Below are 27,905 nucleotides of genomic sequence, written 5' to 3'. Positions count from 1 at the left end.
TCAGAAGGATAATGATGACGTATACCTGAGGACTCCCACTTCATTCTTGAAAGCCTGGAGTTGCTGAGGCGTGGGAGCGGTGACATTCAACATCTTTACCGCAACATCACCTGTGAGAGGATGGAAACACTCAGGACCAACTTTCACACACGAGACTTGTGGATATTAACCCTCAAAGCCATGGAACGAGCCCGGGTCGCGTTCGATTTTAACCACTTTAACCATTATTTTATGCTTTAACTATTGAAAAATAGCAGATATACAAGCTCACAGCGCGGCACCGAGTGCCGCGCTGCGAGCTTGTAGATCTGCTATTTTTTGAAAAATCGTGAAAATGTGTGCAAGTCTTTGAATATCTTTGACCCGACTTCTAAATCCCTCCTCTAAATCACTGGCTCTCAAACCTTTTCATGTCAAGGACCCCCCCAAATTACATTTATTTGGCCACAGACCCCCATATCAAAATATGTTGTTCCAGGGACCCCCCCCCCCCCCCCAGAAGCGGCGATTGATACAAAAGTTTACTTTGAAAAATATATTTTGAAAAAGTTGCGCACATTTTCAAGATTTTTCAAAAATAGCAGATCTACAAGCTCGCAGCGCGGCACCTCGGTGCCGCGCTGTGAGCTTGTATATCTGCTATTTTTCAATAGTTAAAGCATTCAATAATTCTAGGCCTAAATGGGTTAATATCTATGTCGTCGCTGCCGGGTGGAAACCTTTTACTCCGTGTACAATTCAGGAAAACGTAACGAAAGCTTTCAGAAATTGTGAAAACAGCCGATCCAGAGGCTCGCAGCGGGCCGCGATACGTCGTGAGCTTGTAGATCAGCTGATTTCCCTACTTTTGCTCGACACTCTGGTGGAGCATTACGTAAAAAGATGATCACAAACATTGTGTTTCTTCGGCATCGTTCTGAGGTCAGACGTACCGTGCCACTTTCCCTTGTAGACGGTTCCAAAGGATCCAGAGCCTATCCTCTGGCCTAGCGTGATCTGACCCTCGGGAATCTCCCAGTCGTCGCTGGAGTCTCTTCTCCCCAGGCTTTTCTGTTCGGGCCAAAAGAAGCCAGTCAGCACGAATCCCATTGTACACTTCAGGGCCAACTGGCACTGACATGTGAGGTTTTTTTTTAAACGTCGAACTGCCCTCAATTAGGGCTGTCACAATTATTACATAATCGTCTAATCGCAATTATTTGACATAATCGCCATTATTTGACATAATCGCCATTATTTTTCATAATCGTCCATGTTGAAACATTTTCATAGATATTTTTTTAAAGTAAAGAATAGTGGAAATAGCAGATCTACAAGCTTGTAGATCGGTTATTTCCACTATCAATGTTCTTTTTTAAGTATAAAATTGTCAAATATGTCAGTAATTTCTTTGTATATTTAGGTTATGTGTCATGATTGCCATGTGCAACTTCAAAGCCTAAAAACCAAACAGAAATGTAAATGTCAACGACAAAAACACAATTAAATCGTCAATCGCAATTATTCGAGTGACAATTAATCGTCACGTAAAATGTCATAACCGTGACAGCCCCACCGCTCACCATCTTATTGCGATCCTCGGACGACGACGAGGACTTGCGCTCCCGCTGCGGGCACGGCGACTTCTGCGGCTTCACGCTGGTCAGCGAGCCGGGCAAGGACGCGGGGGGCGTGGCCGATAGCCCTGGCGTGGACCCTGAGAGAGAGAGAGAGAGAGAGAGAGAGAGAGAGAGAGAAGGCCAGGGTTCCAGAGGCGGGAGAGAGAGGGATGGTTTAACAGGAGAGAGAGAGAGAGGGAAAAGAGAGAGAAACAAAAACTAAACTGGCAAGATCGACTGGAAAGGGAGTTCAAAAAGACGGTGAGAAAAGTGAGGGAGTGAAAGAAAGAGAGGGAAAACTTCTGTGTCTGGGTGGGTGGAGGGGGCGTGTGGGGTGGTCTGCTGTGTCTGCGGTGTGTTGTAGGGCTGCAACGATCCATTCATTTCTTAGAGATGATTCTATCGATTACTTAGAATAATTGAGAAGCGCATTATGTTAGACTTTGTCGCACAAAAGGTGTCATGCAAAAAATATCGAAAATAGACAATCTCCAGGCTCACAATGTGTCGCATCGCAGTGCTTTGTGAGTACTGTAGATCGCCTATTTTTTTTTTTTTTTTCATAATCAATGAGTTTGATTAATGGTTGCACCCCTAGTGTGTTGTGTTGTGAGGTCAGGTCATACACCACATGCAGTGAGGGACAGAACGTCTGGGATAGGTGATGTGGCGGCATCTGCTTTGATCTGATCCTAGTAGTCTAGATGGACAGGGGGGTCCGCGCGCATAGGGTGGATTTTTTTTTTCGCCACCTTTTTTTTCTTAATCCTTGAAGGGTATATTTTGAGATTCTGCCAGGTACCAAGCTGAAATATGTTCTCATGGGGTTCATTTTTAATGATTTCTACCTATGCACTTACTATACAGGAAAAAAGAGCCCCCAAAAACATCTTTTTAAGTAGCATGTGAGAGGTCCAACTAGGGGTTTTTCATGATTCTGAATCCATTGCAAGCATGTTTTGCACAAAAAACATTCCTCAGGCCAAAACATTTACATCACAAAGTTTTGTGGGCCGTTTTTAGCCCAAGGAATCACAAAAAAAAACCCTAGTTAGACCCCTCACATGCTACTTAAAAGATTTTTTGGGGGGTCTTTTTTTCCTGTATACTAAGTGAAAGGGTAGGTGCAAGAAATCATTAAGAATTAACACCATGAGAACACATTTCAGCATGGTACCTGGCAGAATTTTAAAATATACCCTTCAAGGATTAAGAAAAAACAGGTGGTGAAATCCATAAGATTTATATTCTTCCTCCCAGCATTCGAAGTCCCGGAATTTTCTGGTGCGAGCTTAAGACGGAATGCTGCATTGAGCTTTAGGCAATACCACTTGTCTACTAGTAGGTGTCCTACACAGTCACATGTAGGGCTGTCCTCGACGCAGGATTTATCAAGTCGACTCGAGTCGCGGGGGTTAATCTGACGCGTTGATGAATCGTTTATGTAAAAAAAAAAAAAGTGGTGCTTTAAGCTTTTAAACCACGTCAACGTAATACAATAAAACAGCAATATGTTTTAAGCCTTTAAAGTGAATTAGATCCATGAACTACCGTGCATATTGAGACATGATAGCGGTGGACACTGGACATTAATGACAATAAGATTGCGTCCAGCCGTGCGTAACTGTGAATTGTGGAGCAGAGTAGAACAACGGAGGAGAGAATAATGCATCTCTTTGACAGCATGTCGTGTATTATTTCCACAAGTTGTATTTTCTCAGAGCACAGCGCTGCTGTATCAAAAGAGCTATGTTGCCGATCTGGTGCGAGATAATAAAAAGAAAACAGTTTGCCCGTCGCTATTCCTCAGCCTGAGTCCAACCACCACACACCCACGGCAGTGAAAGTGAAAGCGCGTCGCGCTGGCTCTGCTGATCCTTTGGCCAGCTCTCAAGTAGAATAACAACACGTCGACGCATTTCCTCTCCAAGCGGTTAACTTCAAAATAAGAGCTCCCTGTCATATGATCAAGGCAACTTTCAAGTCACGTGAACTGATTTTATTTTTAAGTCTAGTTTACAAGTAGTAGGAAGTATGGACTCAATAAGAATTACATGACAGTCACAGTCCAGCGCTCTCATACCGCACCACAGTAACTGGTGTGATAAAAAAATAATATATTTTTGACGGCTCGACTCAAACAATTGGCGTCGATTCCGGGGGCTTAAAACGACGCGTCGATTCGTAGATTTTTAGAGGACAGGCCTAGTCACATGATCTAAAAATGTCTCAATAGAGAGTAGGGAGTCCCACCTCCAGCTACCACACTTGTGTTAGCTTACATTGTATCAACAGATTGGTTAAAAGACAGTTTGATTCACTATAGAAGAGACACACAAGCATCCCCAACAAATAACTAGTGTAACCTTCTTTAACTCAAACTGGGGTCTCCACTCCCACCCTTTTGGCCAAAACGGACATTAGCTTCTGTGCCTCAGGCCCCTACAAAACGGATAAAACGGGAACATCTGCAGAAATCTACACTTCCTCCTGTTCAGGCCACAGGCTTGGGAAAGAGGGGGGGGTAGAGCAAGAGAGCGTGTGAGGTCAGAGGTCAGTGTGAGGTCAGAGTCAAGGATCAAACACACAGATGAATGTGACACAGAGGGCAGGCAGGCGATCGAGGCCTGAGTTTTATTTTCCGAAAAACTGCAGATCGGAAAGCTTGCGTCGCGAGCTTTCCGATCTGCCGTTTTTGCAATATAAATCAGGCTTTAGGGTGGTTGAGGTTAGGGGTAAGGGGGGTGGCAGGGGGGGGGGTGTAGAGGACACGCACAAACACACACACACACTCACAACACACAGAGGGCCTAGCTACCTCGGAATACAGGCTCGGGCTCAAAATCAAAGACTATGTCATTGGGGTAGGAGTATAGGAGGGGGCTTGAGGTCCGCGTTCGGTGCCTCCTCAAGCAGCGGGCGGGTTGGGTCGGGGGGGCTGCAGGGGGTAAGAGAGAGACAACACACACAGGGTCACCCTGAAGGCCCTGAAGTCCAGCTGCTCCGCCATGTCTTCCAACTCACCCACGGCACCAGGGGTTCACAGTCTTCACACCCAAAACCAGGCCAGAGCCCAGGGGTGTCGCACCAGATTCTGGGCCCTGGGGGTACAAGGATTCACTGCGGGGCCCCCCATGAATGTTCTTCATAGGGGGAGGGGGTTCAACCCATTTAGACTGGGAACGCATTACTACGCGTTATTGTTGTGCTTTAACTATTGAAAAATAGCAGATATACAAGCTCACAGCGCGGCACCGAGTGCCGCGGTGAGAGCTTGTGAGCTTGTAGATGTGCTATTTTTTTTCTATCGTGAAAATTTGCGCAAGACTTTGAATTTTTCAAATCCTAAAGTTTTTTGAAAAAAAAAAAAAAGTTTCTATGTCAGTGGTGCTCAAGCTTTTTCATGTGAAGGACCCCCAAAATGCTATGTATTTGGCCACGAACCCCCATCTCTAAATATTTAGTTCCAGGGACCCCCCAGAAGCAAAATTTGAGTTACAAATGTTCGCTTAAAAAATACATACATTCAACGATTTGCACACATTTTCACGACTTTTAAAAAATAGCATATCTACAAGCTCGCATCTACTGAGCTTGCATATCTGCTATTTTTCAATAGCTAAAGTATAAAATAATCAAGGCCCCTCCACCTTGGGTCCTAGTAACTCAGTCCCACTCCCCCCCCCCCCCCCCCCCTCCTTGTGACGCCCCTGCCAGAGTACACCACCCAAAAAGGTAATGTCGATGAAACCCCCCGGGGACCCCAAGCATTATGAATGAATCTTATGACACATTTAAAAAATAGTGAAAATAGCAGATCTACAAGCTCACAACGCGTTGGCGCATACTGAGCTTGCCTTTTGGCGCAGTTCAGGCCAAAGGTGGTACTGCAGCTGAAAATGCTCTGAGAGCCATTCAAAAATGAGAGGCTCTCTAATCAGGAGTGGTAATTTAGCCTCAAACCTTTTGAAAAACGTTTTTTGGGACATAAACAATATGACATAAATACTTTTTAAATGCATGGTGTATCACCTTTAAGTAATCAATAAATCAAACTCATTTTGTATGTCCGTGACAAAATAAAAACGCCCATCACAAGCTGGCATGGTGATGACCCCTGCCAGTCACTCATCTGAGCAGGACTGCGTTTACATTTAAATTGTTACACTCTAAATCAGGGGTGGGCAACTTTGATGATGGTGAGGGCCACTATATTTCCACACTCACTCCAGAGGGCCACAATGCATATTGCTACGTCCTACTTTGTCATTCTAGTATCTCATACAAAAGAAGCAAAAATAGCCGATCTACAAGCTCAAAAGCTTGTAGATCAGCTATTTTTGCTTCTTTTGAATTGGAATCCTGAATACTTTTTTGTTATTTTTTAATTGGAATCCTGAAATGTAACATTTTGATTTAATTCAAACACATTTAGTTATATACTCATGTTAACTTTATGAACCTAAATACAAATACATTGGACATAAAAAAATACATTTTATTACGACTATACTATAGTCATTAAGCTACTAATATAGACTGACGGAATTAAAGCGGGTCATGTTTGGAATTGTAACAGCTGAAATCAATAATATATCAGTATTCTGATATTAACCTGCGGGCCGCATTAAGTGAAGGTGGGGGCCGCATGTGGCCCCCGGGCCAGCAGTTGCCCTTGTATGCTCTAAATGCTCACGTTCTTTCTGAATGCGTGCGTGCGTGCGTGCGTGCGTGCGTGCGTGCGTGCGTGCGTGATTGCGTGCGTTTGCCTGGACACCATTACAACGTTAAGGACTACAGTGGAAATAATACAAAACAAACGACAACACACACCCCTTTTGTTAATGATTTCACTTAAAGCTTTTGTGTTATTGAGCTGCTTTAGCAGAGCTGTCTCAAAAGGAAAGACTTCAGGGAGAACATCTGGCAAATGAATAGGGCTTCAATTGACTTGAAAATATATATTGTGAAAAAATATCTACGAGCTCACAACGCATTGCATTACAACGTGATGTGACTTGTAGATTGCCTTTTTTCAAAAGGGCGATGTAGGGTTAAAAGTGGTTACTGACTTTGATGCATTTCTTTTGCTGGGGACCCCTTGAAGGACTCCCCTAAAGGACCTCTGGGGGTCCCCCGCCCCCCGGACCCCACTTTGAGAACCACTGGGTTAGGAGAGATGGAAGCAGGATTTAAAAAGAAAGCGGAACTAGCTGAACGTCGAGGGCCGTGGAGGATAGAAAAATAAAGAGCAGACAGACAGGACGGTGGGACAACGCCATCTAGTGGAGAAATGAAGCCGTTCTTACCTCCGTCTGACCTCTGTAAACCATGATCTCCAATCAAGTCCTGAAAATCAAACACAGAACGATTTAAATAATTATGAAAATGTCCAAACTTTACTTTATAATATTTGAAGCCAGCTCTTGTTAATACTTTTCACTGGTTCAATAGCATACAATCCAGGGACAAACTTAACAACTTTCCAAAATGTACAAAAACATTGCAGCAGATCTACAAGCTCAATAGGGTATTTTTTGCACAACACTCCTGTACAACAAAGTAGCGCATTAATGTACAGAGAGACAAATTCAAATATGGAGATACAAGATGTCTGCCCGACAGCAACTGTGATTTTTGAATGCTGGACAAATATCAATGTCCACATGTCTGCTGAGGTTCTTACCATGGTTTAGTATCTTATGCCGTTATTTTGTACTGTCCATTTATGGTCTAATAATCACACAGGTTTAACTAATGATATAAACACACATACACCGATGACAAAAGATTTGGTCTCCGAGTACCCAGACCCCTGTTGAATGAAGCAATAAGCCACAAGAGTGGCTCTCAGCCGTTATAAAATACAGGTAACCACATGCCTCGCGTGGCTTATTGCTTTTCTAAAACGGTTACAATATGGCAACATGAAAAATGATAGACATGTACCAATTAAAATCGTCGTTCCCAGCTTTTTTGCCAACAACACAGAAGCAGATAATTGGTGCACTGTGGAACACTGTGGAAAGAAATAACGCACCTGGGTTTGATATAAACTGATTCAAGGTGTGGATATATACCACAGTAATTAAAGGGAAACCAGCCAATCAGAATCAAGGAATGGAACTAGCCGTTTTAGACCGTTTTAAACCCCAACCCATTTATATACAGCAGACAGACTCACATCAATGTTAACAGGCTCAATGGTGTTGATATGGACGTTGGGGGCCGAGGACGAGCGGTCCCGCTGGCCAAACTGGTTGCGGTGGTCCTCCTCGCCAACGGGACGGAAACCCTGGGGGATGGGAATGGACTTGGACGGGGACACAGTGGCATGGCACAGGGACCTGTCGTAGAGAGAGAGAGGGACGAGATGGGCTCACGTTGGGAGCGCGGTGTGAGGGAGGAAGTAGATTTCCAAGTCAAAACGCAAAACAACAAAATGTTTTGGTTTCAACACTCGGTTCCTGTAACTGCCATTAACTCTTGTATTTGCTTGTACTTTCGCTCTCTCCGTCCTCCCCTCCACTTCTTTTGTTGTCACTGTCGAAATAAACAGCTTGCTCGGGGTGGGACAATGTTGGGTCTCTGCCCTACAAGTGTCTTGAGACAACTTTTAATTGAAATGAAATACATATACAGTACATATATGAATACAGAGCCATTTAACACTCATTTTAACAGAACATATATATATATATATATATATATATATATATATCCACGAGTTTCCAACGCCCCATAGTGCATTGCGCAGACGCTGTACCGAGCTTCCGGCGCCACAGCCGAGTGTGATTTACAAGCTCACAACAGGCTGCATCTGCGACGCGACGTGAGCTTGTATGTCTTCTGTTAAACCGGAAGTGTGGTGCAAACAGGTCCAAATAATCTCCAGTAAACTCCCGCGGAAACAGGTGGATATATATATATATATATATATATATATATATATATATATATATATATATATATATATATCACTTACACAACCTTCAATTTCAGCTGATTAGTTCAAATAATAGCGCACAGGAGACCATGTGATGGCTGTGACAGGCCTAGTGTGGCCAGGCGGAGGACTCACCCAGTGGAATCGGACGGAGGCAACGAGGGGCAGACCTCGGACACGGGGGTGGTGCCTTCGGAGGACATCTCCTCCTGGCTGAGTGGGTGGTGCTCAAAGAACTTGGACACCAGCAACAAGCTACAGCAGAGAGAGGACATTGACAACATGCTGAGTCTCCAGCATTCCAGGACACATTGGTGGAAGAGTAAAAGTAAGGCTGGCCAATATTGTAATACCGTGATATGGCCTGTGTTGTCTTTTTCTGGTCTTAAATCACTTAAATCAGGGGTCTTCAACAGGGGGTCCTTAGAGTTACTACAGGGGGTCCTCCAAATCTTGGTATGATAGAATTTTTTTTTTCCTTTTTTATGTTAACCACTTGAACCCTAGTGTCCATATTCAGAGAACTTCAGCCAAAAATAGCAGATCTAGAAGCTCACACCGCCTCGTGAGCTTGTAGATCGTCTATTTTCGGCAAAGAGCTTTGGTGTAGAGGGGGAAAAGAGCAGACTAAGAACAGAGTGAAAGGTAAAGTTTTAAAAGTATTGACGGTTCAAGTTGTTAAATATCTGAAAACACAAATTGACATGAATCCACAATACACTGATGATTGTGCTGGCAAAAGATGAAACTATATGGAATCTATGAACAGGTTGTGGGGGTCCCTGCTTCATCTCTCTCTCTCTCTCTCTCTCTCTCAACTAAGGGGTCCTAGGACTGAAAACGTTGAAGACCCCTGATCTAAACTGTGACTTGTATGTACTGTTGCATTGTGTACTTAACGTACCAAAAGTAAAAGTAAAAAATGTTTGAAAATAGCCAATCTACAAGCTCACAACGCGTCATGACGCGTTGTGAGCTTGTAGATGGGCTATTTTCAAATGACCACGGTATAAAATAGGGCTAAAGTGGTTTATGTATGTTTCATAATATTATAATTTATACTAAAGCTAAAATTTAAACTAAAGTTTTCAAATAAATGTAGTGGAGTAGAAGTAGCCTACTATGGAACTGAAAAATGGAAAAACTCAAGTAAAGTACAAATACCTCAAAACTGTTCTTAAGTACAGTACTTAAAGGGGAAGACCACCCATTTTCAATATTGAACTATGTCATTAATATACCTTAGAGGAGTTGTGTGGAAAAAAAAAAAAAAGTTCCCCCTCTTCTGTGTTGCCTAGAACTGGAGGATTGATTTTGGGGTTTGTATTGCAAATTACAACTTGATGACATCACACATTGTACTTTACAATACAAACCCCAAAATCAATCCTCCAGTTCTAGGCAACACAAAAGAGGGGGATTTTTTTTTCCCCACACAACTCCTCTAAGGTATATTAACTTTTTCTCTGCCATTTTAAACATAGCTGTAGTAAGCAGCTGCCAAATTGTCCTTACCTTTTAGCGTGGGCACGCGCACGCATCGTGCACAATCTGTGCGCGACTCATCTAGTAGACATGTAGACTCGGTGACAAGCTTTCGAATACAAAAAACCCCATTGAAAAAGACATATCCGTTGCCACGCTGTATCTCTGCTTATCAGCCAGTGTTTACATGGAAAAAGCATTGAAAAAAGCCAACTGTGCGCTATGGTAACACGTGGACACGTTCGCGCACAAACCGCACGATATGTGCGGGGATCATAATCCAGGCGTGTAGAGACTGGATCAAAGTTTCCAAACGCAAAAATCCGATTGAAAAACGAGTGTTCCATCGCCGAGTAGCTTTCTCCTCTGTTACACTGTAAACCAACGGAGGCGGGACTATGGCCCAGGCTCAGACCGGATACGGAAAGCTTAGATCCGGTCCAGACCGGAAATGACCGGATACAGTTAGGGGGGCGGGCCTAAAGAGCCAGAATCAGCGAAAATCTGCGCTAATACTTTTAATCCTTTCATAATGATTAAAGCTAATTAAACTTTACGGGCTCTACGGGCATGGCAGCGCGGTACAGCGGGAAATCTACGGTCTCTACGGGGATCGCGAGGTATGAGTTAACTCATTCGTAGTTTACGGCCGTAGAGCCCGGAGATTTTTCTATGTCTTTCACTGGCGGCTTCTCCTACCTGTTAACTGGGGCACTCATCCAGTTCCCATCATGCGTGATCGGACACTGCAATGCATCGTGTGTTCGCGTATTCCATCAGCTTCTCAAATCCTTTTAAATTTTTACAATTGATCAATAAGTTCTCCGTCTGTAAGCCGTGGAGTTTATACAGAAAGCTAACGGGCCAAAATAGACGACGGACCATCCGCTTCCGGTTCACGGCCTCAATGTTCTCTGGTCCGCTCAATAATGTGTCCGTGTAGAAACCGATCACGGAGCATTAGTTCCGGCCTATTTTAGTTCCGCTTCGATAAAAAAATAATTAAAGCTTATTAAATCTCCGGGTTCTACGGGCATGGCAGAGAAGGGGTACAAAGGGGTATTTTTTTGGCAGAGGTTGAGTTAATGACAGTTCAATATTGAAAATGGGTGGTCTTCCCCTTTAAGTAAATAGTTCCTTTAAGCTAGCCTTACACCTAACAACTTTGGTAAGATTGTGGACAGATTTGGGAAAGATTTCTTAAAGACTACCCCTCACACTATAAGATTTGAAAAAGACTCCCCAAAGACTGTAGGATGATTTTTCAAAGATTTCAGTTGTTAGATGTGTATGCCTCTAAAGATTTTGTAAAGACTGGTTCAAGATTCCCTTTTATTTGCTGAAATATGTTATGCCTATTATATAGCCTTGTGTTCCTAAATAAATTATAATATTATTATAAAGCATTAGGCTAACCATAAATGAAAATAGCCGATCTACAAGCTCAGTCACAGCGCGTCGCATCACAGTATTGCAGTATTGATACTTTTACTTGATTACTTTTCCCATCACAGCAGTGCACACACACACCGAGCTCCGCCTTCCTCCCTCAGCCCTCCCCTCTCCTCTCTAGTTTTCTCCTCTCAGCCGGCGCAGATCGATCCTATCAACTATTATCAACGTTGAATGTTTGGAATAATGGAAACGCGGAGAAATAACTAATAAAGGGCTGTCCTAGTAGCCGCACCAACAACGACCAGGCTGGCAGCTCAGGCAGCGTCTTTTGGGGGAATGAATGGCTTGGCTTTTGGCTTGTTCTGTTTTGGTTGTAGGCTAGGCTACGTCATTGTATTCATTCAGACTCAGCCCCGATTTGTGAAAATATTAAACCAGTTTGATATTCTCGTAACATAATCTGTGTCTCAAATCGGGGTAAAAATCGAGTCGGACCACTACCTCACATTTAACGATTGAGTAACGACTGAGTCACGGGAGCGCGCCGCAAATAGCCTCGATTTTATTACGACTGAGAAATCTTTACCAAGTTGTTAGATGTAAGAGGGCCTTTACACCACTGCTTGTATGTACTGTTGCAGTGTGTGTGTGTGTGTGTGTGTGTGTGTGTGTGTGTGGGGGGGGGGGGGGGACGTACTCTAACTGGTCGTAGTTGACACACATGAGGGGAACCTCTGTGCTGCAGCGCTGGTGGAACTTGTAGCCACAGGTCTGGCAGCGGAACCCCTGGAACAGGAGCTTCCGACAGAAGTCACAGAAGGCCAGGGTGAAGAAGGTCTTCCTCACCTATCCAAATAAAACACAGTGGAGACAGAGAGAGAGAGAGAGAGGGGGAGGAGGGAGAAGGAGAGAGAGGAGAGGCTTTTCAGACATTCTGCAAGTAGGGGTGGGCGATATGGAACTAGACCAGGTCACCTGGTTCTGCCAGACCCGCAATGAAAATCAGAATGCAAGGAAGGGGGGGGGGGGGGGGGGATCAATCTTAGTCTGGCCTCTCTCCTTTGACCTGTCCGGCTCATCAGGAGAGCCTGTATTGTTAACAAATTTAAGGGGAACTCTGACAGAGTTGGGGCGGAACATTTTCAACACTTAATAGCAAGAGCTTGTAGATCGGCTGTTTTCACTAGTATGGCACTGAACTAACACATGAACACACAGGATTGTATAGGCTGAGCAGCTGGAAATGTTTCTGAGCTTGTAGATGGGCTGAGGAATTTATAGTGTCAGCAGCTCGTCAGCCAACTCAACTCAGCTGGTCCTGTACAGGTGACGGCACTCAAGGCAATCAGCCGAGCAAGGGAAGGGAGGGGCAGATGAGCAGTCAGAGGCAAACACAGGCACACTGAGGAAAAGAGGGACCGACCGACCGACCGACAGACCGACAGACCGACAAAGCCTTTTGTAGGCCGACCCCCTGGGTCTGGCAAAAATACAATATCACGATATTTTCCCAAGCTGTATCACGATACACGATTTTATCACGATTCTTTTTCACATTGGTTTTTATGGTTATTTTTCAAGTTACTTGACAAAGACTAGACTCTCTGGGTTCCTTTTGGGAGGTCTAATTTGAACTTTACAAGTATGCAACTCTGACAGTATACAAATGAAACCAAATGGACCCTTACGGGTTCATTTGGTTTCATTTGTATACTATCAGAGTTAAGTGGAGACCTTGACATTTTAAAGTTTGAGAACTGATGATTTTGCAATGAATCTCTGTATTACAATTGAACAGGATGTCTTGCAAGGCTCCCCCAATTGCATCTCGATACATACGATACCTCTGAAAAGGCATATCGTGGAGACATTGTATCGTCTCAACGATAATTATCACCATATCGCCCACCCCTATCTGCAAGCCACGGTAAAGTTTATTTATAAAGTGCCTTTCAAAGCAAATGTTACACGGTGCTGTACATGCAAAACAATACCCACAGATTAAAACAAGAAAATATTGAAATAAATAGGATAAAACAAAACATGAAAGAAGCATTTTGAAGGGATCAATTGACTCGGTTTTGTCTTAATGCTAGTGGAAGACCATTCCGCAGAGTGGGGGCTACGACTACAGCATTAACCAAAAAAAATCAACTCAATCGACTTGATTACACAAGTCGACTCTCATCAGGGAAAGTCGAAAGTTGAAGGGAAAAAAAGAAAGAGGAAAAAGAGACATTTTAGACTGCATGCCTATAGGTGCCCGTTTCATGTAATCAATTCCCAAATGTGTTATTTTGGGGACAGCTTAGTCTCAGCGCATGTTTCAGTTCATTGTACCTCTTCTTTGTTGGCTGGTGACTGGTGAGAAGTGTCATACGCTCCTAGCGAGACATTTAAACTTCACCCTGCCGCAGCAACGGACGTCATAAAATGACGGATCGATTCAACTTCGACTTTACTGTAAGTCAAGTCAACTTGAAAAAGAAAACTTGAGTCGTTAATGCCCTAGCTACAACTGCAATGGTTTTTGGGACAGTGAGAAGGCCTTTGTCTGAGGACCCAAGCACGTAAGCAGTCTCCCATTTTCCTCATAGGATAATAATGCTGTTAGAAAGTAACCGGCCAACCCGTGAAGTGTTATAAAAAGTGATTAAAATACATTTAAATTCAATTCTGCAGTCAATGGGTTAGCAGACAGGTGTAATATGTGCCCTGCGTCGTGTGTTGGTTAAAAGTCTAGCACAGGGGTGTTCAACAGGGGGTCCAGGACCCCTAAGGGGTCCTCAGAGTTACTACAGGGGGTCCTTCAAATCTTTGTGTGATAGAAACTTTTGTTCTCCTTTTTTATATAGAAACTTTGGTTCTCCTTTTTTATATAAACCACTTGAAACCTAACGTCCATATTCTGAGAACTTTAGCTAAACATAGCAGATCTACAAGCTCACAACGCCTCGCGCAGTGAGCTTGTATATCGGCTATTTTCGGCAAAGAGGTTTGGTGTAGAGGGGAAAAAGAGCAGACTAAGGACAGAGTGAAAGGTCAAGTTTATTAAGTATTGACGGTTCAAGTGGTTAAATATCTGAAAACAGAAGTTGACATGAATCCAAAATATGATTGTGCCGTCAAACAATGAAACTATATATTGTATCTATGGGTTGTGGGGGGTCCCTGGCTCATCTCTCTCTCGACTAAGGGTTCCTTGGCCTGAAAACGTTAAAGACCCCTGCTCTACTGTATATCTACATACAGCTAACCAGTTGAAAAAAATGTGCAGATTGAGGCTTTAACCTTTGCCTTATGCAATAATGGAGACCATTAGGGTTTATGAAAGACGCTTCTGAACATGTATTGCCAGTTTTACTAACTAATAACCGAAAATAGACAAGCTACAAGCTCGCAGCGCAACGTTTGTAGATCTCTGAGAGAGCTTTTTAGTCGAGGACCCACATGGCCAAAAGCTCAAAGAAAAGAGGGGTACCTGTGATTTTCTGCCGTACTTTTTATTTCAGTTTTATCTATTAGGTTGGTCATTAAGGTCCACAGAATGAGAGGCCTGCTCTGCCGGAAACATCGCGAAAAAAAGTTATGGACATTTGTATATCACTGTCCCATTGACTCCACTAGAAATATTAAAAAAATAAGAAAAGTCTGCTTTAATTAGCATGTGAGGGGTCAAATTAGGGATTCTTCGTGATTCTGAATCCATTGCAAGCATTTGTTTTGCATGAAAAACATTCCTTGGGCAAGATATCAACCCCCCAAAACAGTCAAAAGTGATGAGTCATCACTTTTTTCCCAGTTTTCACAGTTTTGGGCTGCCGAAAAGTAACCCAAGGAATGTTTTTTATGCAAAACAAATGCTTGCAATGGATTCAGAATCATGAAGAACCCCTAATTTGACCCCTCACATGCTAATTAAAGCAGATGTTTTTTTTTTTTTTTTTATATTTCTAGTGGAGTCAATGGGACAGTGAATATACAAATGGCCATAACTTTTTTTCGCGATGTTTCCGGCAGAGCAGGCCTCTCATTCTGTGGACCTTAATGACCAAACTAATAGATAAAACAGAAATAAAAAGTACGGCAGAAAATCACAGGTCCCCTCCCATTTTGGGGACTGGGTCCCCGATTATTTAGATTTCTGTGCACGACATGCTCAAGACGTGCTGGTTTCTATGGAATCCAAATGACTGAAACCGGTCGTGGTGACTGGCAAACTTCAATCCATGTACTACGACATCTACAGTGCAAGAGAAAGGGGGCAATATTGTTATTATCGCCGTTATTGTTATGATAACCGTCATACTTACAAAGTTGTGTGTGGTCAGAGGAACGTTTTCCAACACTTCCACGTGCAGCTCCTCTCCTGTAAGCCATGAGATGTCTGTGTCCCAGCCAATGGGCTTCTTCTCTCTGAAACAGCAAGTGGAGGACTTTGAGTTTTTTGGCCCGTTGTTTTTTTTAACCAGTGTTGATTTTGTCGACTAAAACTAGGACGAAAAATGTTTGTCGACTGCGTTTTTTCACTGACGAAAACAAAATAAAAACAAAATAAAAACGAGGCTGTGATGACTAAAACTAAATATATTGACAATTTCGTCAACAAAATAAAAACTAGACTAAAACGTTAGGGAGGGACTAGTGGAGATTAGAGTCATTTTATGTTTGGTTGCTCTCAGGTGTTGCGTGCTGAAAATAGCCGATCTACAAGCACACAACGCGTCGCAGCGCGACATGTTGTGAGCTTGTAGATCGGCTATTTTCAGCATGCAACCAAGTGTAAAATCAGCCATTACGATGTCATCAATTAAGGCCTGCCAAAATATTATTCTACAGTTGACTAAATCAACTGTAGATTTAGTCGACTAAAATTAGACTAAAACTAAAACTTTTCAGGTGACTAAATTATGACTAAAACTAAAAGACATTCTATTCAAAAGATTATGACTAAAACTAAATAAAAATGTTCTGTCAAAAACAACACTGTTTTTAACCACTTTTGCACCCCAATTTAATCATTATGCCAATTAATTTGTCCCCACACACATTTCTGTGTGTTGTCACTGGCTCACCTGCCAGTGAGGAGCCCCAACTGGGAGGCCTTATAGGCCATGGCTAGTTTGGCTACACGGAGCTGGATATTTCTGAAGCTAGACATTTTTTTTTGTGCTGTTGGGGCTTGCAGCCACACGAAGCTGGATATTTCGGCAGTGAAACTGGATATTTTTTAAACCGGATAAATAAGTGGAGAGATTGAAAAATATCCGATTCACTGGATCCGTGTAGACAGGGAACCCGGATATCTCTGAAGACTTTACTGTGTGTGTGCTTGTTAGACCTAGATATCTTTGTCGTGTGGACCTAGATATTTTTCTATGTGGATATCTGAAAAACCGGGATATATGAAATATCCAGCTCCGTGTGGACCTAGATATTTTTCTATGTGGATATCTGAAAAACCGGGATATATGAAATATCCAGCTCCGTGTAGCCTATGCCTACATGCATTGGCAGAATCCACCCTCATAGGCAGAATAAAAGTGCTGTGGGACCGTGCCCTTAACTCACCCACCGCTATTTTTAAGACCCTTCTAATGGTCCACACCGCCAGGATTTTGCCTACCTTTAACGTAGGCGCGCGCGCGAATCCATTGCGCGATGGTTCACCGATTCCATTCACAATACGATCCAGTCAGTGTAAGCTACAAAACCCAACAGCCTGCCATTTCCCAAAGCGAAACCGACGAAGCGCCACGCTGGTGTTGCATAACATTAAACAGGATGGGATTTCGGCAGACAGGATACAGGCGTCGTTGTCCCGCCCCCCCCATTTCCGGTCTGGAACATCCAGATCCGATTTTTGTGAATAGCGGCCTTCCATAGAGCGCTATGGACGGCGAATCGGCGATCATACTTTTTTGTTTTATAGTTATTAAAGCTAATTGATAACTCGTCATATTCGTCATAAGCAGAGTGGACCCATAAATATAGCTCGTCAAACTCGTCCTATGCAGTGGGTGAGTTAAGAGGTTTAAACGTGTATGTTCTATTCGTGTTGTTGTTTTGCGACTAATCCGAATGGCCTTACCCGTCCTGTATCCTAAGGACGGCACAACATTCTGGGATGAGACCCCGCATCATTAGAGCTTTCTTCAGCGAGTCCCTTACAGTCATCCCACAGCGGGCAGGGACCTGGAACACAAAGACACATGGATTAACCCATTTAGACCTAGAATCATTGAATGCTTTAACCAGTGAAAAATAGCAGATATACAAGTTCACAGCGCGGCACCGAGTGCCGCGCTGCGAGCTTGTAGATCAGCTATTTTTGAAAAAGTCATGAAAATGTGTGCAAATCTTTGAATATATGTATTTTCAAAGCGAACGTTTGCAACTCAAATTTTGCTTCTGGGTGGTCCTTGGAACTAAATATTTTGAGATAGGGGTCCGTGGCCAAATAAATATAATTTTGGGGGTCCTTCACATGAAAAGCTTTGACAACCACTGACATAGCAGTCTCTCAAGAACAGACTAACCGAGCTCCAGTTAAGTGAAAAGGACCTTTTCTTTGACGATGGCTGGCCAGATTGCTGACATAGTTTTTCCAAAAACCTTAGAAGGATTCAAAAGACACTTATATAATCGGGTCAAAATTCTAATTTTCACGATTTTTCAAAAATAGCAGATCTACAAGCTCGCAGCGCGGCACTCGGTGCCGCGCTGTGAGCTTGTATATCTGCTATTTTTCAATAGTTAAAGCATAAAATATTGCGTCATAATGTGTTCAGGCCTAAATGGGTTAAAGCTAAATAAAATCTCACCACTGAAAAAAAAAAAAAAAGTGTGTTAGGCCAAGTCCTAATTAGCCTCGAATCCAGACTGATTCGCTACGTTCGTCTTTTTCTCACTCTCACTACTCAGTCTGGCTAGGGTCCTATTTGACTCGTACCGTATTTCTATTACGTAGGCAAGTCAGGAAGTGACTTGAGTTTTACATTGGGCAACACTGGTCCAATAATTTCGTATTTTTGCCTACAGGCATCGATTCTCAAAGTCGGGTCAGGGGGGGACCCCCAGGGGTCCTTGAGAGGATCCCAGGGGGTCCCCAGAATAAGTAGTTAATGTAGCATCACAATCGGTTTAACCACTTTATCCATGTATACGTTGGCTTTTAAAAAATAGCAGATGTAGACATTTTTACTTGAGTAAAAGTACTCAAGTTCACTTCCTGCCATGCTGCCAACTGCAATCTTTGAAAATACAGTATATGAAAAATATTGGAAAAGTTTGAAACAAAACCTTTTTCAGATGGTGGGTCCAAGGGCCAAATACACATCAATTCGGGGGTCCTTGACATGAAAAAGGTTGATAACCACCATCCTAAAGGATCCTAAAACCCATGTCTTGGCAGGCCTGCTTGCCTTGCATGAAGAGCTTTGTGTCTGCAAGGCGACAGTGTCCCACTGTGCAGCTAATCAAAGTAAAGGGGGTCACCTACATTCACTCCCTCATTTCCCCTTGGTCTCACACTGCGCGCCAATCTGTTGGGAGAGGCAGACCCTTGGAACACAGACCTTTGTCAGAAATAGGCACTCCACACAGTGGTGGAAAGTAACAAAGTACATTTACTCATGTACTCAATTTTGACGTGGCTTTACTTTTGCGTTTGAGTTTATTTTATTTTTGCTTGTGTTTCTTCTTACTTCTATTCCACTATATCTCAGAAGCAATTATTGTATTGTCATGTTTTACTTTGCAGATATAGATTATCATGTTAATCTATACTAAACATACTTTGACCAGGATAAAAATGTTATACTACTCCTATCTATATAAAAAAAAAGAAAAACAGAAAAAACATCTACAAGCTCACAATGCGTTGCAATGCGACACATTGTGAGCTTGTAGATCTTTTTTATGTAGTATTTTTTATTTGGTACGGCAAGTACTTTTATTTTAAAGATATTTTTGGGGACTTTTCTGCCTCTATTTGAATAGTATAGTAGAGAGTGACAGGAACAGGGAGTAGGGCTGTCACAATTATTACATAATCGTCTAATCGTGATTATTTGACATTATCGCAATTATTTTGTCATAATCGTCATAATCGTGAACGTTGAAAAATGTCAGAAATAGTGGAAATAGCAGATCTACAAGCTCACAATGCGTCGCTTCGCGACGCGTTGTGAGCTTGTAGATCGGCTATTTCCACTATCAAAGTTATTTTTTAAGTAGTAAGTTGTCAAATATGTCAGTAATGTCTTTGTATATTTAGGTTATGTGTCATATCTGCCATGTGCAACTTCAAAGCCTAAAAGCCAAACAGAAATGTAATTATCAACAACAAATACACAATTAAATCGTTAATCGCCAATTATTTGAGTGACAATTAATCGTCATGTAAAATGTCATATCGTGACAGCCCTAACAGGGAGAGAGAGAGAGACAGGCAGTGATACACAGCCCAGGCTCGGGAATCGAACCGGTGCCTTAACAACTTGGCCATTGGCACCCAGTACATACAAGTACAACGTTTTATTTATTTTATGGGGCTCCAGGTTTGGTATGCATTAGGCCACAAACCTTCATAACTCTGAGAACTTGAGTACTTTTACTCAAGTAAAAAAGAAAACCTAAACTTTTTGAGCAGTGCTAGCCGCTCCGAATACGTGAATTTGTGTGCATGTCCATGTGTATATTTAGTTTTTCTACTTTTCTGATTGAACAATATACTGTAATGATGAGCACATATCTACACATCATCATCATACTGTACTTAGCGTGCTACCCATCCTGAACCCACACTGTTTCTTCAGGAACAGTATTTTCTAGTGTTAATTCTGAAGTGAGCACTGTGTTATTATTATTTTTTTACTTAACAGTAACAGAGTAAAAAAACGCCAAAAAAGAGAGGCTGGGATAAAATAATCATGCAGTGCATGCCTTTGGAATATCTGACTTGCCTGCTGCGCTCTACAACCGATACCTTCTATAACATTTGGGACCCATATTTACGTTTTATTGGTCCTCAGTTAGCTGAGACCTTGACAATAGGGTTCCTTAACAGAAGTGATACTGCTAACCTTGATGTATAAGATAGGAACATCACTTTGTCTCTTTAACACCGTGGTTTTGTTTTTCATTTTGTGTAAATAATGTGTGTATATGAGTGTAATTCCATATGTATATTGTTATATACTGTATATAATCTAAAGAAATGTACATTGATACCTGTGTCCTTTGCTTTTGCAACGTGTCTGAGCTGAGCTGTCTGTCTGTCTTGTTTATGTCATAACTTTTGAAAATCAATAAAAAAATATTATTGAAAACAGAGTATTTCTATATGGCGGTATTGCGTTTTTTACAGAAGTAAAAGAAAATAGTCCTTATTCCAACCAATGGCAGCCAAAAAAATCGCCTGCCCATGTCCACACACGCAAAGGCTGGCATCCGTGTGCCTCCTTGATTAAAATCCTGTGGCAAGGACGCCTCGAGTCATTCATTTAAGACACACCTTAATGTAGTGTGGAACACTTGGAAGATGAACATGGCCTTTCCCTAGGCCTGGGGAACACACCATGCCAGGCTCAGCTGACAACTGACAGGGTGCTTCCAAGTTGACAAAAACAAGCAAGTTATTCGAACGGCCATTCAAATAACAGTTTGCCGGGTGCACGGCTCAAGAAGACTCACAAAGTATACAACTAAGAATAGCCAGGCTCTCCAAAGTCCTTCGGGTACTTTTTAATTAATGAGGCACGGGCATACATGGACGCGTTTCATCGTGAAGCCTTCCTCTGCGTGTATAATAATAATAATAATAACTAGTAAGACACCTCAGGGCGACATGGGCGAGTATCTGGCCATATATGGAGACCCCTGGTACCCATATATGGAGATCCATGTACTGTATATGGAGATATGCTGTGAGAGCCCAAACATGCTTACTCAGTTATTCGTTATGAAGTCCTGTTAGGTATGGGCTTAATATTGATGACATCAGGGAACTCAGTCCACATATGGGCATAAAAGGGATCGGAGCATGATGTCAGAGTGACAAACCCATAGAACCACAGTGTCAGGCTTGACCTACAGAGACACGCGGATACGCGGACAAGATAATAATAATTGCTTGATTTTATATAGCGCCTTTCATGACCCCAAGGACACTTTACAACAAAAACAATTAACAACCAACCAACTAACAAACAACCACAACAAAACAACTATTTGCATAAGCCTGAGTGATCTTGAGTGGGTCTTCTCAGGGTAGCCTTAAAAGAGTCTACAGTTGGGAGTATGGCCAATCTCCATTGGGAGAGAGTCCCGATCCCGACTACATTTGCTGTCACTCCCCATTTCTCTGGTATCTCTCTATTAATAAAGGCATAAAAGCCCCAAAACATATATATTAAAAAAAGAAAAAAAAAAAAAAAAAAAATATATATATATATATATATATTCATACCAATACTTTCATACTTTTACTCAAGCACATTTTGAATTATGGACTTTTACTTGTAACAGAGTATTTCTAAATTGCAGTATTGATACTTTTACTTAAGTAAAACATTTTTTCCACCACTGGTGCATAGAGCCTATTGCCCGGCCCTACAGCAGACCTACCACTGTCCGCTGCTTGTTGGGTAGAAACACTCTGACGATGGGCTTCTGTGGCGAGCGGGGGTTGGCGCGCGCCGCGTCGCCGGGGCTCTGCAGCACCGCCAGGGTGTTGGGGGCCGAGGGGAAGGCGTGTTGGGCCGAGCCGCCTCCGCAGACGCCCGCGTTGGCGTCCTGGAGGCACGGCGACGGGGAGGGGGAGCAGGAGAGGTCTGTGCCGTTGCCCATGGCCTCCAGGAGCTGCTGCTCTCTCTGCTGGAGGGCGTCCAGCTTACTGGTGTACTCCTCATAGGCCTGGGGGTCGACAGAGATTAACCCATTTAGATCTGGACAAATACCTAAAAACAAGTCTTCTAAATCCTGTTTAAAGGTGTATTCAGTGATAATGAAAGTGGCCGGGGGTCATCTTGTCCCTTACTGGCCTTACAGCGTTTAGTGTTTACACCATTATAATGTTCTCGTTTTGATCATTAGACTCAATCACTGAATATCGGTAGGCCTACGTCTCCAGCATCAGAATATGTATGATACTGATTTACTACCAGACTGTGGCATTTTATGAGTTCGGTAGTTTACAATCTAGGCATTTAGCAGACGTTCTTAATTCAGAGCGACTGAGGTTCTCAAAACTTTTATTTTGACCATCATAACTAAACATCATAACATAACTATGGCCATACTCTACCCTGATTGGTCGAGGACTGGCTGGCCACCTCTGAAAACCGGATCTAGCTATGCCCGTAACACAGGCCATGGTGGAAGTCCTTATATGGTCAGTACACATTCTAGTGAGGAGAATGAATGGAAAATGTACCAATTATATTTTTATTTGAATGAAATACAATTACTGAGTATACCTTTAAATCCATGTTTCTATATCAGTGGTGCTCAAACGTTTTAATGTCAAGGACGCCTAGAATCTGTATGTATTTGACCATGGACCCCGCCTAGAATCTGTATGTATTTGACCATGGACCCCCATCTCAATATGTTGTTACAGGGGCCAAGAGAAAGAAAGTTTTGCGTTACAAATGTTGCTTTAAAAATTATAGCAAAAATAGCAGATCTACAAGCTCGCAGCGCGGCACTCGGTGCTGCGCTGTGAGCTTGTATATCTGCTATTTTTTAAATAGCTAAAGCAAAAATAAATAATGGTTAAAGTGGTTAGAGTGACACAGATGCGTTGCAGGCCTATGGTTATTGCCGTGTTCACACAGGCAGCTACAAAGATACAGTCTAGCATTCGTTTTCAATGGAAGCCAGCGACATGAAGATACAAAGCTACTTCGGCCATTGGTCGCTGATACAAAAGCTACAACAGCTGGCTTCAACTACAAAACTACAAAGCAACAAATATCAGGGTTCCCACCCATTTTCACCAATTAATTTCCAAAACTTTTCCAGAATATTTAACCCAATTTCCAGGACTATATAACAATAATTCAGCTCAATAACGAGTCGCTTACTCCTATGCGCAATGCCCAAAGACAGGAAGTGTATGCCAGTGGTTCTCAACCTTTTCGGGCCGTGAACCCCGAAATAATCATATTTGAACTGGGGACGCTGACGAGCACTACGAGTTGAGGAATTTTGTATAACACGGTTCTATTGTGAAAATAGATGGGCTATTTTCACAATTTCTGCCTCTAATATTTGACAATTTGGCCAATGTTATTAACAAAATCAATAACCAAAGACAATGCATAGCTATTCTTTCCAGGACCTTCCAGGACCCTTGATGAATTCCAAAACTTTTCCAGTACTGGAAAAATATTTTTCTAATTTCAAAGTATTTCCAGGAATTTCATGACCGTGGGAACCCTGAAATATGCTGTGTAACTGAGTGTTTTTTTTTATCAGGTTAATACAGATTGTGGTCCCATCCCTTGCTCTTACCTCCAGGTATATGGACGGAGGGTTGTGCTCTCCTCCGAATTTATCCAGCAGGGCCTCCAGGTGCTCTTGTGTCAACTTTATCATCTGCTTGATGTTCCAGATCTGGAAGGCAGAGAGCAGAGTCAGCAGACGTCACCACCTCACATCAACACACTGGGCTAGAATGTGCGACAAGATCACTGCGCGACTCCAGCGTTCGGCGAGAGCTTCCCGAGCGTTACATAACCCATTTAGGCCTAGAATTATTGAATGCTTTAACCAGTGAAAAATAGCAGATATACAAACTCACAGCGCGGCACCGAGTGCCGCGCTGCGAGCTTGTAGATCTGCTATTTTTGAAAAGGTCATGAACATGTGTGCAAATCTTTGAATATATGTATTTTCAAAGCGAACGTTTGTACTCAAATTTTGCTTCTGGGTGGTCCCTGGAAATAAATATTTTGAGATGGGGGTCCGTGGCCAAATAAATATCAGTTTGGGGGTCCTTCACATGAAAAGGTTTGAGAACCACTGACATAGTAGTCTCTCAAGAACAGTCTAAAGGCCACTTTTAACCGCACAGATTCGGCGACGATTCGGCGGCGGAAAGTGTCTGTTGCCGAACGGGAGCTCATCGTCAGGTTTTCGGCAGCGGGTCGGGAACCTTATCGACCGAAAACTGGAAAACTGGACTTGCTCAGTTTTGTTCAGTCGCCCCGCGCCGTCGGTAAGATTGAGGGAGTTGTAGAATAGTTTACTACTGCTCCAAAACCAAGCCAAAACAAGCCAGAGACATTAGTAATAGTCCATCAAGTGCCCGTGTTGTTGTTTTCTTTTTTTTCCTCCTCTGCACGGAGAACAGAGCTGCCTCCGGCCGGGTTAGGGTTGCCAGATTCTGTGAGTGAAATACGCGACCAGGTCTATGAAAATAAGCCCAAAAGCGCGACCAGTTTCACCTCTGAACTCTATTACATTAGTTATTTTATAAAATAATGTTGAAAGCAAGGCCAAATAAGCAACTACACTTCAGAAACAAGCCCAAACAAAAGCAACCCACATCTAGCAACATTATAGGAAAACAGGATCAACGTTGCTTATAAGGAGCAGACCTGGCACCACTGCCATACAGTAACTACAGTCGGCGTCGTCTGAAAAAAAATAATAATAATAATAAGTGCTTAGTTTTTTGCAGTTCTTTGCAGTCTGTGTACAGTCAGAAGGAGTCTCCTGTAGGCTGTTTGGTGTGTAGACACCTTAACTGAGCTCCAGTTGAAGTGAAAAGGACCTTTTCTTTGACAATGGCTGGCCAGATTGCTGACATAGAAACATAGGTTTTTCAAAAAGTCTTAGAAGGACTCAAAAGACACTTATAGAATCGGGTCAAAATTAAAATGTTCACAATTTTTCAAAAATGGCAGATCTACAAGCTCACAGCCGCACTGTGAGCTTGTATATCTGCTATTTTTCAATAGTTAAAGCATAAAATAATGATACACAATAATGTGTACCCGTTCTATCTGGCAGGTTAGAGGTTAGATATTTGGCTCTATCGCCGACACGCTGTTGTGTTGTGCATCAAAACCAAAACAGACTGGGGAGAAGACGATGCAGCATGTGTTTCCAGAGAAAGCGACGCAGAAAACTAAAATAAAATGCACAACACAATAGCACATGGACTAGCACTGTCTATTCATGCTGCTAATGTCCATTCTAGGGATGGGCAATATGAAAATGTCATATCACGATTATTGTGACCAATGAAATCTCGAAATGATATTATCGCGATAATCCATTATCCTGGGGCAGAACATTAGTCAAAGAAATAGCAGATCTACAAGCTCACAACTTGTAGATCTGCTATTTTTTGGCAAAGAGATTTGGTAGAGTGAAAAAAAAGACTGTATCAAGTACGTAAATTATAAGTACGTTTTACCAATAGAAGGTTTTAATGGTACTGGATATGCAGCTCAGCAAATAAAAGGTGAATTGATCCCGGTGCATGACGGAGGACGTTTTCACGATAAATGAAATCTCCACGATACGATTATTGAGTGTTTTTTATCACGATAAACCATAATATCGTCCCATCGTCCATTCTCCCAACATCACATCACTCTCCCCCCCCCCCCCCAATTGGCCAAAAATACCAGCAAGGGTCGCTCTCGTCTCGTCTACAACTCGGCTATGAGTCCTGTGAAATGTCGTGCAATGTGTGAATCCCTTCTCGGGCATCAATCGTGTAGTGAAAACCACAACGACATTATGACAGACGATTTCAAGAAAGACACTCGTATAGTGTGAAATACTTTAATGATCCGATGAGTCCCTGACCACTTCCATATCGTACAGTGTACGATCCAGCCATTAGTATAGTTGGCAGGTATAGTGTAGGCCTATTATATCCAGTTGTCCAGAACCGCCAATCCAACAGCTGACATCAGGGATCTCCATATTTGGGTATAAAAGGGACAAGAACTGACAGATACAGAGATGTCCATGTGGGCATAAAAGGGACTCAAGACAGATGTGTAGAAATAGAATGGGTACTCTGACAACAATAGTCTGGGATCACTTCACTTTTCGGGTTTGTAACCGGTCTGGAGCGGAAACCACAAAACGTCATGTTGTAGTACTAAAAGGACTACAATTTGCCGGAAAGATCAAACCGGATTCAGTTTTAACCCAATATATTCCCCTGCGCTCAAGGACACACTTTTAGGACCTACCTAATAAACTCCTTGATGCGGAGTAGTTTTGCTTTTGAAAAATTCGTTGGGTATATGCATCTTTTAGTCCAACTTTTAGCGACTGGCAAGACTACACAAGGCTACTCGAGCATTTTAATAGGGATTGTGGAAACAAACGGAGGGAACCAAATCAAAGCCGCTTCTTCTAGTCGTTTCCGCGCATTAGGCGGAAACCAAACAGCCTGTTGTGAACGAACACCAGGCTTTCTCTCAGAAAGCCTGGTGGGCGAGGTTATGACAACAATAGTGGATCGGGTGCTGACAAAGACCCCAACGCCGTTGTGACGTAGCTTAGCGGCCCGAACCTCAAGTACATTTATTTTCCAAAGCCGTGAGGTTGTGGTTCTGCCATTGTTTTTGTTAAAGCAGGGGTCTTCAACAGGGGTTCAACAGAGTTACTACAGGGGGTCCTCCAAATCTTTGTGTGATAGAAACTTTTTTCCTCTCCTTTTTTATATTAACTCATTGCATGCCAGGCCCGATAGTCCCGAGATTATTTCAATGTCTTTCCCTGCCAGGCCCGATAGTCCCGAGAATTTCCGCCATTTTGAAAAAAAAAAATTCAAAAAAATTTTTTTTTTCAAAAAATTTTTTGGACCCCAAAAAATGTAGTAGGCATGATATAAATCGCGAAATTGCATGTTTAACCCCCATAGCAACCCCATCTATCAAACATGGCAGCCATCTTTGTTTACATTTTAGGAAAACATAATGGCTTATCTCATGAATGCCTGAACGGATTTCCATTCGGATTTTTTTGTTTGAAAGCTGTGAGCAATGTGGACACACGTGGTGCATTATCTAGGCATGGGTGTGCATGATCCGTGCACTATGAATTACATGGAAGTCTATGGAGACCAGAGGCACCATAGAGTACGAAGGTATTGTTAAATGGCGGGGAATGTGTTAACCACTTGAACCCTAGCGTCCATATTGTGAGAAGTTTAGCCAAAAACAACGCTGCGAGGCGTTGTGAGCTTGTAGATCGGCTATTTTTGGCATAGAGGTTTGGTGTAGAGGGGAAAAAGAGCAGACCAAATACAGAGTGAAAGGTTAACATGAATCCAAAATTCACTGATAATCGTGTTGTCAAACAATGAAACAATATGAAATCTATGAAAGGCTTGTGGGGGTCCCTGCTTCATATCTCTCTCTCAACTAAGGGGTCCCTGGCCTGAAAACGTTGAAGACCCCTGTGTTAAAGTTTGAAAAACAGTTGAAGTTATACAAAATGTT

General features: G+C 42.6%; 1 protein-coding gene across 3 annotated transcripts in view; it reads right to left on the bottom strand.

Annotated features, from left to right (window-relative positions):
• The window catches only part of braf (B-Raf proto-oncogene, serine/threonine kinase), a gene marked incomplete at its 3' end in the record, with an annotated part of 54,045 nt that overhangs the window by 10,535 nt on the left and 15,605 nt on the right, over positions 1-27,905 (bottom strand). The window contains exons 1-12 of one of the 3 annotated variants that reach the window (XM_080754041.1): positions 23,944-24,042; positions 22,054-22,341; positions 17,516-17,619; positions 15,738-15,840; positions 12,122-12,270; positions 8,680-8,799; positions 7,783-7,945; positions 6,908-6,947; positions 4,417-4,536; positions 1,563-1,696; positions 933-1,050; positions 26-110 (exon numbers count right to left, since the gene is read on the bottom strand). In XM_080754041.1, the coding sequence (XP_080610167.1) occupies positions 26-110; positions 933-1,050; positions 1,563-1,696; positions 4,417-4,536; positions 6,908-6,947; positions 7,783-7,945; positions 8,680-8,799; positions 12,122-12,270; positions 15,738-15,840; positions 17,516-17,619; positions 22,054-22,341; positions 23,944-24,027 (1,508 nt within the window). In that variant the 5' untranslated portion in view covers positions 24,028-24,042. Of the gene's footprint in view, positions 1-25; positions 111-932; positions 1,051-1,562; positions 1,697-4,416; positions 4,537-6,907; positions 6,948-7,755; positions 7,946-8,679; positions 8,800-12,121; positions 12,271-15,737; positions 15,841-17,515; positions 17,620-22,053; positions 22,342-23,943; positions 24,046-27,905 lie in introns of those variants that run through there. The other 2 variants (XM_080754042.1, XM_080754043.1) reach the window with 2 other exon arrangements.

The sequence above is a fragment of the Nannobrachium achirus genome (assembly GCF_963921795.1).
Source record: "Nannobrachium achirus genome assembly, chromosome: 23".
In the NCBI taxonomy this organism is placed as follows: Eukaryota; Metazoa; Chordata; class Actinopteri; order Myctophiformes; family Myctophidae; genus Nannobrachium; species Nannobrachium achirus.
The sequence above is the reverse complement of the archived record's forward strand: the minus strand, read 5'-3'. Positions and strand labels throughout refer to the sequence as shown.